This window comes from Myxine glutinosa, chromosome 5, assembly GCF_964187855.1.
Source record: "Myxine glutinosa chromosome 5, kmMyxGlut1.1, whole genome shotgun sequence".
In the NCBI taxonomy this organism is placed as follows: Eukaryota; Metazoa; Chordata; class Myxini; order Myxiniformes; family Myxinidae; genus Myxine; species Myxine glutinosa.
Window position 1 is genome coordinate 162,484,875 of NC_136265.1, and position 11,501 is coordinate 162,496,375.

The 11,501-nt window shown below is 47.7% G+C and overlaps 1 protein-coding gene across 5 annotated transcripts in view; it reads left to right on the forward strand.

The window, feature by feature from the left end:
• The window catches only part of ATAD5 (ATPase family AAA domain containing 5), a 45,460-nt gene extending 36,766 nt beyond the window's left edge, over positions 1-8,694 (forward strand). For 4 of the 5 annotated variants that reach the window (XM_078778967.1, XM_078778968.1, XM_078778969.1 and 1 more), the window contains exons 17-25: positions 999-1,164; positions 1,799-2,097; positions 2,403-2,496; positions 5,844-5,908; positions 6,076-6,241; positions 6,537-6,694; positions 6,897-7,639; positions 7,770-7,931; positions 8,172-8,694. In XM_078778967.1, the coding sequence (XP_078635093.1) occupies positions 999-1,164; positions 1,799-2,097; positions 2,403-2,496; positions 5,844-5,908; positions 6,076-6,241; positions 6,537-6,694; positions 6,897-7,639; positions 7,770-7,931; positions 8,172-8,247 (1,929 nt within the window). In that variant the 3' untranslated portion in view covers positions 8,248-8,694. Of the gene's footprint in view, positions 1-998; positions 1,165-1,798; positions 2,098-2,402; positions 2,497-5,843; positions 5,909-6,075; positions 6,294-6,536; positions 6,695-6,896; positions 7,640-7,769; positions 7,932-8,171 lie in introns of all 5 variants that reach the window. The other variant, XR_013623610.1, reaches the window with a different exon arrangement.
• Positions 8,695-11,501: the final 2,807 nt, after the last annotated feature.

Below are 11,501 nucleotides of genomic sequence, written 5' to 3' on the forward strand. Positions count from 1 at the left end.
AAGAATGCACGAGCCGCGACCGTCTGCAGGAACTCGGCACACCGCTGGTGACAACCGTGACTGTTCGCTATCAAAGTCCCAACTCAACACAGATGTCGACCGTTCGTATAGAAAGTCCAGTGCAAGAGATATCCGCCTTCCACAAACACAAGGACCCGAGAGACAAGAGGATGCACAACCGCACGCCATCGATGTCCCACGCAAGAGCTTATCGGCGTCCATTCACTTTCAGCTCCAAAAGCCGAGAGAGAAAATGTCGGCCCTCCAACTCCTTTGTACTCCAGGCTCTGACGTTGTCCGACGCCGCCCGTGCCTGCTCCTACCAGCGACTCCCTCTCTTTGTTGGTCGACAATCCTAACCAATCACTGCTCTCCGGGGCGTGGTCCTATGGCCCTGCCTGCTGGATGTGGTGATGTGACGGCTGGCAGTGCCAGCGGTATTGTTCAACGTCTTGTTCCGGTTGCTTTATTTAATGTTATTGATGCATGACTGCTTGGCTTGTTTGTGTGGTGCGTTGTCATTAGGAACAGAGGGGAAATAACAGAGGCGATTACATACAGGGGATTAATTACCCATAATCCATAACTAATTCACATAATCCCACCCCTCATCATCGGAACAAAGAGACCGCATGTCATGTAACAGTCCATAACGGAACCCTACTTTTGGTACATGGGGTTTCTTCTTCTTCGTGACATTCGGAGCATTGTAATCTATACACTTCTACCTGGACCAAGGTATTTCATGGCCTACTCCCTACAAACATAGCAATATTTTATTTCAATTGAGCAGTTAACTGTAGGATGTCCTATAACATGTTACTGTATTGGGCTATAAAATCTATCATGGTTGGCTGCCTCACGAACAGTGCTTTCATCCAATTGTATGCTGTATACATGTTTGCACGAGGCTCGATTGCAAAACCAGGGGAACGTCGAATCCTTTGCAAGCATCAACTGTGGAAATTTTGAGATTTCTGCTTTATTTTTCCCGGCAGGTATTTGAGGTGAACTGCTCTTCCCTACGAAGTGGGCGCATCCTTGTTTCCCAGCTCCAAGAAGCAACGCAGTCTCACCAGGTCCACAAAGCAAAGTCTCACGGACAGCCTTTCACTGTTCTGCCCAAAGGCTGTGGGCAGACAACTGGTGATGGAACAGGCACTCGTAAGTTTCCCCCCAGGTGATGGTTGCCCTTTTATGCAGGCCAACAGGAAATTACACAAGTATAAAGGTCTGCGTTGGTTTTATTCAATTGTGTGTACATTATCTCCTGTTACTTTGTATTTAGAAAGCAAAGCTGTTTTACGAAATAGAGCATTACTTCGGTATTTAACCAGAGCGTCAGCTCCAAGTCTAGGAGGTCAGCAGTTCAAACTCTGGCCGAGTCATACTTAAGACTTTTAAAATGGTACCTGCTGCTTCTTTGCATGATGCTCAGTATTTAAAGGGATAGAGCACGGACAATTCCCATCGTTTGGCATCCATGGGGAGGACGAAATTCCTCCTGAGGAAATGGCCCTCTGAGTTTGGTGAGAAAATCTGCATTATTGTTGTGATGTTGCTGATGCTGAGAGTATCCCAGGAAGTGACGGCACTTCCGCGAAGCTTAGTGGCTGTGTCGAGCGTTTGTCTCGTCAGTATGTCTGTGTGCGTGAGAGTGGCAGCTCCATTACGAAGCTTAGACCTTGTATAAAAAGTATAAATAAATCATAATCCCAATCTGTTTTTGCAAGTCTGAACTATTGACGATTCATGTAATCTCAATCTGTTTTATGTGTGCCCACGTGTTTGTTGTCAGAAAAACACGCGTCTCCAAAAAAGTCGTCGCCCTCTCCGCGGAAGAATTCGCTTCCTCACCACCCCAGAGCTTCCTTGAAGCAAACTCGTCAACGAGCCAAACCACCATCGAAAAGCCAAATCCCTGCAGCTTTTGCCAACTTCTTAAAAGGTCCACCGCCACTCCCACAAAGGATAAAAAATGAACAGAGCGTTGGGATACAATCGCCCACCTCGACACCCGTTACAGCACGATTGAGCTCCACCAAAGCAACGCAAGCAAAGTACTCTGCAACGACGTCCCTCATTCTCTTTGAAGAGGTCTGTTTCCCATTATCATATTGCGTCCATCGGCAATCTTTGTTGGATGTGCATGAGAGGCAACAATACTAATGCAAAGCCCAATAGTGATGAACAGAGAAGTCTATAGTTGTCTATTTCATTTATTTAATCCATGTAGTCGTAGTAGAGTTTGGAAGGCCACCTATATATCCCCCCTAGCAGAGGAGTTGCATAAGAGACCAATTGTTTACAGCCCAAGAAGGCTAACGATTGTCTTAATGGAGTTTTCCTTCAGATAGATTTGAAAGTTTTGTTTTTCCTCATTATTTTTTTACCATTTTCAGGTGGATGTTATCTTTGATGATGACATTGGATTTCTTTCTGCCATCAAGACTTTCATGGCTACTACCAAAAGGCCTATCGTGCTAACTACCAATGGTGAATCATCACTACCGACACTAATCGGCACCACTAGTAGATCAATGAAGTTTGAACCATAAACCATGAGTCTTTCTTTCTGTCTCACCTTTTCTCCATTTACTACATTTCTTTGCATTAGTTGGCGTGTACCCTCTTCCATATCTCATCCCATGTTGAACAGCTCCAATAACAGCAAAACATGTCCACTTGGTGGTGCTTTCTTCTGGTGTATGCTGAAATATAAAGTAAACCAGTAATAACTTTTTTTAATGTAAAAGGATGTCGGGATGGTTTGCCAAAAAGTCTATAACAAGGTAGGGATGGTCACAAGAAATTGTCTTGTGTAACCATCCCTACATCTATCTTCCTTTGAATAATGGATGTGCCTCCAAATGACACAAAACGTCTGTGTCAGTGTGTCTATTAAATGCGAAGGTGGTATTTACCAACACTGTCCTCGCATTTACCAACACCATACTCGCATCCTCCACCGACGCCGGACTCTCATCCTCCACCGACGCCGGTCTCGCATCCGCCACCGGCGGCGGTCTCCCATCCGCCACCGGCGGCGGTCTCCCATCCGCCACCGGCGGCGGTCTCCCATCCGCCACCGGCGGCGGTCTCCCATCCGCCACCGACGCCGGTCTCCCATCCGCCACCGACGCCGGTCTCCCATCCGCCACCGACGCCGGTCTCCCATCCGCCACCGACGCCGGTCTCCCATCCGCCACCGACGCCGGTCTCCCATCCGCCACCGACGCCGGTCTCCCATCCGCCACCGACGCCGGTCTCCCATCCGCCACCGACGCCGGTCTCCCATCCGCCACCGACGCCGGTCTCCCATCCGCCACCGACGCCGGTCTCCCATCCGCCACCGACGCCGGTCTCCCATCCGCCACCGACGCCGGTCTCCCATCCGCCACCGACGCCGGGTCTCCCATCCGCCACCGACGCCGGACTCGCATCCGACGCCGGACTCGCATCCGCCTCCGACGCCGGACTCGCATCCGCCACCGACGCCGGACTCGCATCCGCCACCGACGCCGGACTCGCATCCGCCACCGACGCCGGACTCGCATCCGACGCCGGACTCGCATCCGCCACCGACGCCGGACTCGCATCCGCCACCGACGCCGGACTCGCATCCGCCACCGACGCCGGACTCGCATCCGCCACCGACGCCGGACTCGCATCCGCCACCGACGCCGGACTCGCATCCGCCACCGACGCCGGACTCGCATCCGCCACCGACGCCGGACTCGCATCCGCCACCGACGCCGGACTCGCATCCGCCACCGACGCCGGACTCGCATCCGCCACCGACGCCGGACTCGCATCCGCCACCGACGCCGGACTCGCATCCGCCACCGACGCCGGACTCGCATCCGCCACCGACGCCGGACTCGCATCCGCCACCGACGCCGGACTCGCATCCGCCACCGACGCCGGACTCGCATCCTCCACCGACGCCGGACTCGCATCCTCCACCGACGCCGGACTCGCATCCTCCACCGACGCCGGACTCGCATCCTCCACCGACGCCGGACTCGCATCCTCCACCGACGCCGGACTCGCATCCGCCACCGACGCCGGACTCGCATCCTCCACCGACGCCGGACTCGCATCCTCCACCGACGCCGGACTCGCATCCTCCACCGACGCCGGACTCGCATCCTCCACCGACGCCGGACTCGCATCCTCCACCGACGCCGGACTCGCATCCTCCACCGACGCCGGACTCGCATCCTCCACCGACGCCGGACTCGCATCCTCCACCGACGACGGACTCGCATCCTCCACCGACGCCGGACTCGCATCCTCCACCGACGCCGGACTCGCATCCTCCACCGACGCCGGACTCGCATCCGCCACCGACGCGGACTCGCATCCGCCACCGACGCCGGACTCGCATCCTCCACCGACGCCGGACTCGCATCCTCCACCGACGCCGGACTCGCATCCTCCACCGACGCCGGACTCGCATCCGCCACCGACGCCGGACTCGCATCCTCCACCGACACCGTCTATGTAAAATTATAACATTTATTAGCGAGCAAACTGACTGGCTCCGTTATAGTATTGGTTTAATAGAACACTTGATAAATAGCAGGCAATTATTACAGTCATTAGACTTTAAGAGTTGCTTTGTTTGTCTTTCGTGCAGTGTGCAATTTGTGTTTCAAAACTGAAATTTATTGACTTTCTGCACATCCATGTGTTCAACCACCCTGCACTTTCAGTACGACCTCCACCATAAAGGTCTAAATTCTCTAAAGGTCATCTCATTGGCACCAATTTTGACTTAGGCTGTCTGAAAAAAGGAATTACAATCGGGCCCTTTTGAGTCGGTCAATTTTTTAGTTCAGCGATGCTGTCCAAAGGTTTAACGAGTTGGATTGGATGCAAAATCGTCCACAGACTGCTGCTGGGTACTTTATCTAAGTTTGCATCTTGGTCGATTTTTGTCCCCCGTCGCACAGCGTAGCGAAAGGGGGACTATGGCTTTCCCCTCCGTGCGTGCGTGCATGTGGGCGTGCGTGCATAAGCAAAGGACCGCATTCGAATTTGGTGTGTGGGTGCAACCCACGTCAAAATCCAAGATGGCCGCCGCCATGTATGTCTGATGCCATGTATGTCTTAACCTTGTGAGATGAATATCCTGAAAAATAAGCGAAGTACAAACTTCTAATTTGGTGTGTGGGTGTATCTCGGCATAAGGAAGAACGCTATTGAAAATTGGGGTGCCACGTCAAAATCCAAGATGGCCGCCACCATATATATGTCTGAACCTTGTGAGCGAAATATCTTGAAAAATAAGCGAAGTACCAACTTCTAATCTGGTGTGTGGGTGTATCTAGGCACAAGCAAGAACGCTATTGAAAATTGGGTGGCCACGTCAAAATCCAAGATGGCCGCCTCCATGTATGTCTGAACCTTGTGAGCGAAATATCATATCATAGCATGTTTTCTGCGTCTTCCACTTTGTCAACTCGCATCACTTCACCGACGGGGGACCGAGGCATAACGCTTGTTATTTTGAAAACTTGTGGTGTGCTTGTGCCATCCCTAAATAGGAAGTCGAGCGACTTCTGATTGACCTAGATTAAACTTTGTTGCAAATTATTTCCTTTGGAGAAGACTATGGAACAAGAAGGAGAAATTTCTGTTATAAAGGTGCTTTATCATGATTCTGTGCCTTATGTTGTTATTCACTTGGTTGACATCAAGAGTGATTGTTTGAAGTAGCAATGGAACAAACTTGGAGCAAAAATAAAACAAGTTCTCAAATGCATATTTGTGTGGTGTAGTTTGGTAGAGCAGGGTGCTGTGTAACACTTCCATGTGTGCTTGTGGTGATGTTGCAGATCCCAAGTTCTGCAACATGTTTGAAGGACATTATGAGCAGATCATATTTGAAAGACCCTCCATGGTGAGGCTTACAAATCAGAGCCTTTGCAGACCTCGGTTGTTGATAAAACCCTGTTGCTGAGATGCTGGTCTACAATCAACGAAAACGTGTCTTCCTTTGATATTTTCATATGTTGTTTGTGTTCTCACTTTTCCTCCCCTCTTCCACCTCCTTACTTCCGTGTCCAGTTGAGTGCAACCGCTTTCCTGCGCCTTGTTTGTCTAGCGGAGGGTCTGCGCACACGGTGTGACCATGTCGATTCGCTGGTTGCCTGGACACGTTGTGACCTCCGCCGTTCACTTCTCTCCCTCCAGCTTTGGGCAGCAGCTGGAGGTGGCACCAAGCTACCGACAGGTCTCATCTTAAATGCAGGACGGGAGCCCAATGAACCCTCTACTTGTGGCTTGTTAGCGATCAATCTTTCTTTCTGCAATTTTCCACTTTAAATTGGGGGAGTAGAGGAGAGGGAGGGGGATGGGTTGTTGAACAAATGAGGATCATTTATGATTATGTAATCGTCATGTTCACAACATTGGGCTGTGGGGTAGTCTTAGCAGAATTGTGTTTGGATGTGTTGCTGGGTTTGATAGAATGGTACACTACTGTTGCCAAAACACTTTGCCTCTTCTGTACTTTTTTACCTTGGCAGCTGACAAACTTGAGAACACTCTTCAACAAGAGGGTGATGTGCTGCAGGCAGCTCCAAGTGTATTTGTTGGGGAAGAGAGTGGTGCCAGTTGTGTGGAAAGCACACGCAGTGTGTGTGCACTTTGTGCCGAATCGAGTTCCTTTGGCATGCAGCTGTTGGTGAGTTGGAACATCTTGTGTTTAGCTTTAAAAAAAAAAAACTTAAAAGTGGGTGACTTAAAGGTGACTTTGGGTGACTTAAAAGTGTGGCCTTTCGGATTCAGCCGGAGGAGGCATTTGAGCCTTGAGGATTAACTTGGACAATTCAGTTGGTAATATTTTTTGCTTTCTGTCTGTCTTTCTCTGACACACCCTATCCTAGCCGGTCCTTGGGGTTTCTGGGTTTTGTCAACAAGTTTCTTCGCTCACGGAATTGCAACGCTTGGGCCTTGATGTTATCCAGGACCACTGGCCGCAATTGATAAATCTCTCAGGTTCACGTCACCTTCACAATCTTTCACCTGTGCTCGAAAAAATAGCTGGTGATGGCAAAACAAGCCCCAGATGCTTGAAGATGGGGATTGGAAGGTTGAATGAGCCTGATCTGCAGCCAGGGCTGCAGATTGAAGATGATGGGCCAGGAGATTTAATAGATCGAAGTTCATTTGGAATATTGGATGAAGGTGAAGATAAAGCCAAATTGGATAAGGACAGATCTTTCAGTGAAAAACCCTTGGAAAAAACAATACTCAACTGTTTGGAATATCTCACTGACCTTTTGGTAATGTTCAGCACCATTGATAGTTGGCCACCTGGTGGAGGAGTTGAGGAACTTGAGGGACCATGTAGACATGGGAATGGTTATGACTGGTTACCAGCGGAAGTGAAGAGTGGGCAGGTGGAGACAGTTCGTGCAGAGGAAGGGGAAAATGGCTGGGCACAGCCATGGAAGGAGTGGCCGGAACTTCGAGCTACCACGGAACTTAAAGCCCTGCAAAAGTGTCGAGACAAGACTGCACGAGCATTGAAGTCGTGCAAAGGCCACGGGTCGGACATTGCCACCAATACGGAATTCAAAGATTTCGAGATTTCAAGGTTCATTACTGAAGCGTCAGAGGAGCAAAGGTTAGTGATTGAAGGAATTGGACATTACTTGGCTGGTATGTGATATTTTGGGTTTTTGTAACTGTGGTTGAAGATTGTTTGAGATTTTATAAAATACAGCGAGGTTATTTTTTATTTTTTTGCTGGACAGGCGGTTGAGCCAGAGGCACTCCTTGCTGCAGGACGCCCTCTTGCATCTCGTGTCACCAGCAGCGCTAGGTGCACGGCGCGCAGTTGTAACTGAGACGACGCCATATCTACGCTTCCTCTGCAGAATGGAGAAGAAGCGAGAGGCCACAGGAAATCGGAGAAGGTAGTTTAGATAGAAAAGCAGAATCGGGTAAAATGAAGTTGAGCAAGTCATGATGAAACCGGCATTTGACTTTGTTTGAAACCATTTAACAACACACACATTGATTGTTTCTTTATTGGTAAATTCAATTAAAAAGAAAATCTGTTTTATACCAATTTATAGGTGTTGCACCTCATCCATTAGGATTCAACTTTGTGGATTGTTTGCAATTTATTTTATGGATGTCCTCCCCCACCCCAGGTTTCGCCATTACTTGGAGGAAAGATTGGATGTTCCACGCACGCTTCTCAAATTCCTTGACGCTGACTTTCCATGATGCTTTGTTGGGGAGGATACAGACGTTTTCCCAAACTGCTTTTCTGTTGCGTTGTTTTCCCCAAAAGTTTGAATCATGTCATCATAAGCATCAGTTTGTATCTATAGCTCGAAAGCTTAAATTATGAGACGATCCTGATACTAAAAGACCTGCCGGTTTGGGATTCGTTTTTTTAAACGTGTATAACATTAAATTTGCTACAGTTGTAGTTATTATCTGTCATCTAATACATATTTGACTGTCATCTGCACCACATTTTAGTTGGTGATCGTTTTATATGCAGGGCCTCTTTATAAATACAAATGAAAAGATAAACGTACAATAAAAATCATATTTCTGTACAATTTGTAATCTTTGTGACATTTCTATGAGATGTTGCCCTGCTTTGTACAGTATTTTTTTTTTTTACAAGGAATTATTGCTCTTAATAAAATGCAATCAGAATGACTTGCTTGTTTTTGTCATCAACTTCACAATCGTGATTCTTTATGGGAAGTTTTGATTCGTGTGTGTAGATCGGTTTTGTCTTCGTCATCTCATGGGTCTTGGGGATCTCCTCCAGTCCTGTGAAGTCTGTTCGGCTCTCAGTGACCACTGGGCCCTTCTCATGGGTTTTTGCATAGCGGTTATTATAACCTGGTTATTATACTGGCTTTCCTTAACCTTCATCACAAGTAAAAGTTTTTGTGTTTGTGTTTCTTTAGTTGGTGTACATATTGGCTCAGGTGACAAGCCTTGGTGATGGAAATCTTGATATGGTGAACTTGACCAGCTTATTTCAGTCGACTGCAAGATGACCTCACTCAAAATGGTCCATTATTAGCCCCTGGTCCCTGGTGCTATCCCTGGTGTTGGGCTAGCGGCTAGGGTGCCGGCTTAGGATCCTAGGATCCTGGGTTCGAATCCCGGTCGATCGCTGAATTAACGCCAGGGGGGTTGACTCAGCCTGTCATCATTCCGAGGTCGGCTAATTGAGTACCAGTTCACTGGTAATTCCCTGCTTGTCGTTAAAGGCGGCAAAAAGGGTTGGCGTCAGGAAGGGCATCCGGCCGTAAAACATTGCTTCAAAAAGGGGACCGAAAAACAACAACAACCACAGTTCCCGAAAAAGGCCAACCCCCGCTTGCGGGGAAAAATGGCCTCTAAAGGTGGTTTTTTTTTTATTAGCCCCCATTGGACTTAGTCCAAAACGGGGGCTTGTGGATTGGGTCTCGTCCGTCCATGTGTCCACAACCATATCTCGGAGATGTATTGACCGATTTTGTTCATACTTGGCACAAAGACAATACATGATGGCATAAGTGCACCTCACTTTATTTTGTGATCTGATCAAAGATGGTAGACTGTCGGCCATTTTAGTTGTAAAAAAAACCCCCGATATTGAACACGTTCTCAACCTTTTCTCGGACATGTATTTACTGATCTTGTTCAATCTTGGCACACACGTAACGAATGACGGCTTACATATGCACGTAATTTTGTTTTTAGATCAAATACAAGATGGCCGACTGGCGGCCATTTTGTTACTTAAACGTGTCCCTATCCATTTCTCGGACATGCATGGACCGATTTTCTTCAAACTTGGAACAAAGACAACACATGAATATGCATATGCAGAATATTTTGTTTTGTCATCCGAGTAAAGATTATCGACTGACGGCCTTTAACTCAGTCCAGCAAAATTCCGAAAACCATGGTGGGGGTTATGACATTTTATGTCTTTTTTTTTCTTCTTTTCTTTCTTTCTTTTTGATGCAAGATTTCATTCCGAAAGTCTCAGCTGCCTCCTACAGATCGTAGATACAGCTCGGGCATTGGCAGATAGTTTTATTTGAGTTTTGGTGAAAAATATTCAAATGTCTATTATGATGTCATGGCCTTAAATTCGGTCAAGGTCAAATCATGTCAACCCCACGTACTTTGTATTCACATTATTGATGCAAAATTTCATTCTGAAAGTCCCTGTCAGCTCCGAGATGCAGCTCGGAAATTGATACAGTTGGGAAATTTGAAGTGTTGAGTGCAGGAAAAACAAATATCTTCTAAATGGTGGTTTAGTACTCCTACGGATCTAAGAAACTGGTACCATTAAATATTGGGCGCGCTAATTCTAGAAACATACCCTAAAGCAGCAATAAGCCTTCCCCTATTATATGCTACTGGCGAGTTAACTGTGGATGCATGGGTGGGAGGTCAAAATCTCAGAAATGTTCTGAGAAATTTTATGAAAACCCTCACCCACTTTAGGACACATGTCGTGGTCCCAAAAACTGCACAAAAACTGTGGTGGGGCTGGCCCCAAAACTGGGAGTAGTACTGTGTAAAATCAATGTACCTTTAATGATGATGATGAAGGTGATAATGACGATGGTTTACCAAACCAGCAAATGTTTCCACTTGCAGTAAATGGCTAAACTGAATGAGTTTACACAGAGAGGAGAGAGAGAGAGAGCAGCACTTTGTACGGGTGGAAACTCAAAATCACAATTTTATTGAGAAAATTTTGAAACCTTCCTGCACTTCATTTCTCTGCCGTTTTCACCCTGTCATTTACCCGAGGTCATCTTCCATCTGCTTGGAAATCAGCCAACATCACGGCATTATATAAACTAGAGCAAAAAGGGATTCCCTTAACTAACTCAGGGCAATTAGCTTACTTGCAATAATCAGCAAGGTCATGGAATTCATCATCGCAGTTCATATGAAGTCCTTCCTTTTCTCCAACAGCCAATCATCAATTTGGATTCAGACCAGGTCACTCTACCTTGGACATCTGCCGCTTCTACTCTCCCAACCTCAGTATCAGTCACGAGATCAGAGCCCTGGATATATCTTGAGCTTCTGATACAGCCTGGCATCCCATCTTACTCTCCAAACTGACTGCCTATGGAATCCAAGACCAACTCCACTCTTGGATTACTGACTCACTTCACTGTCGTAGCCAGCGTGTGGCTCTCGATGGACCCTTTCTTCTCCTCACTGTCAAGGCTGGAGAACCCCAAGGCAGTGTTGTGGGTCCCATACTATTCCTAATCTTCATCAATGATGTTTCTGACTCTGGTAAATCCACTTTATCTTTTTGCTGATGACTCCACACTCTGCTGTGACATCCCTCATCCTTCAGACAGACAGGAAGCAGCCTCTCCCCCCCCCCCCCCCCCCCCCTCTCTCCTCAGATCTTGAAAAAAATCACAAATTGGTCAAACACATGGAATATGTCTCAATCCTGATAAATCCCACACACTCACTCTCTA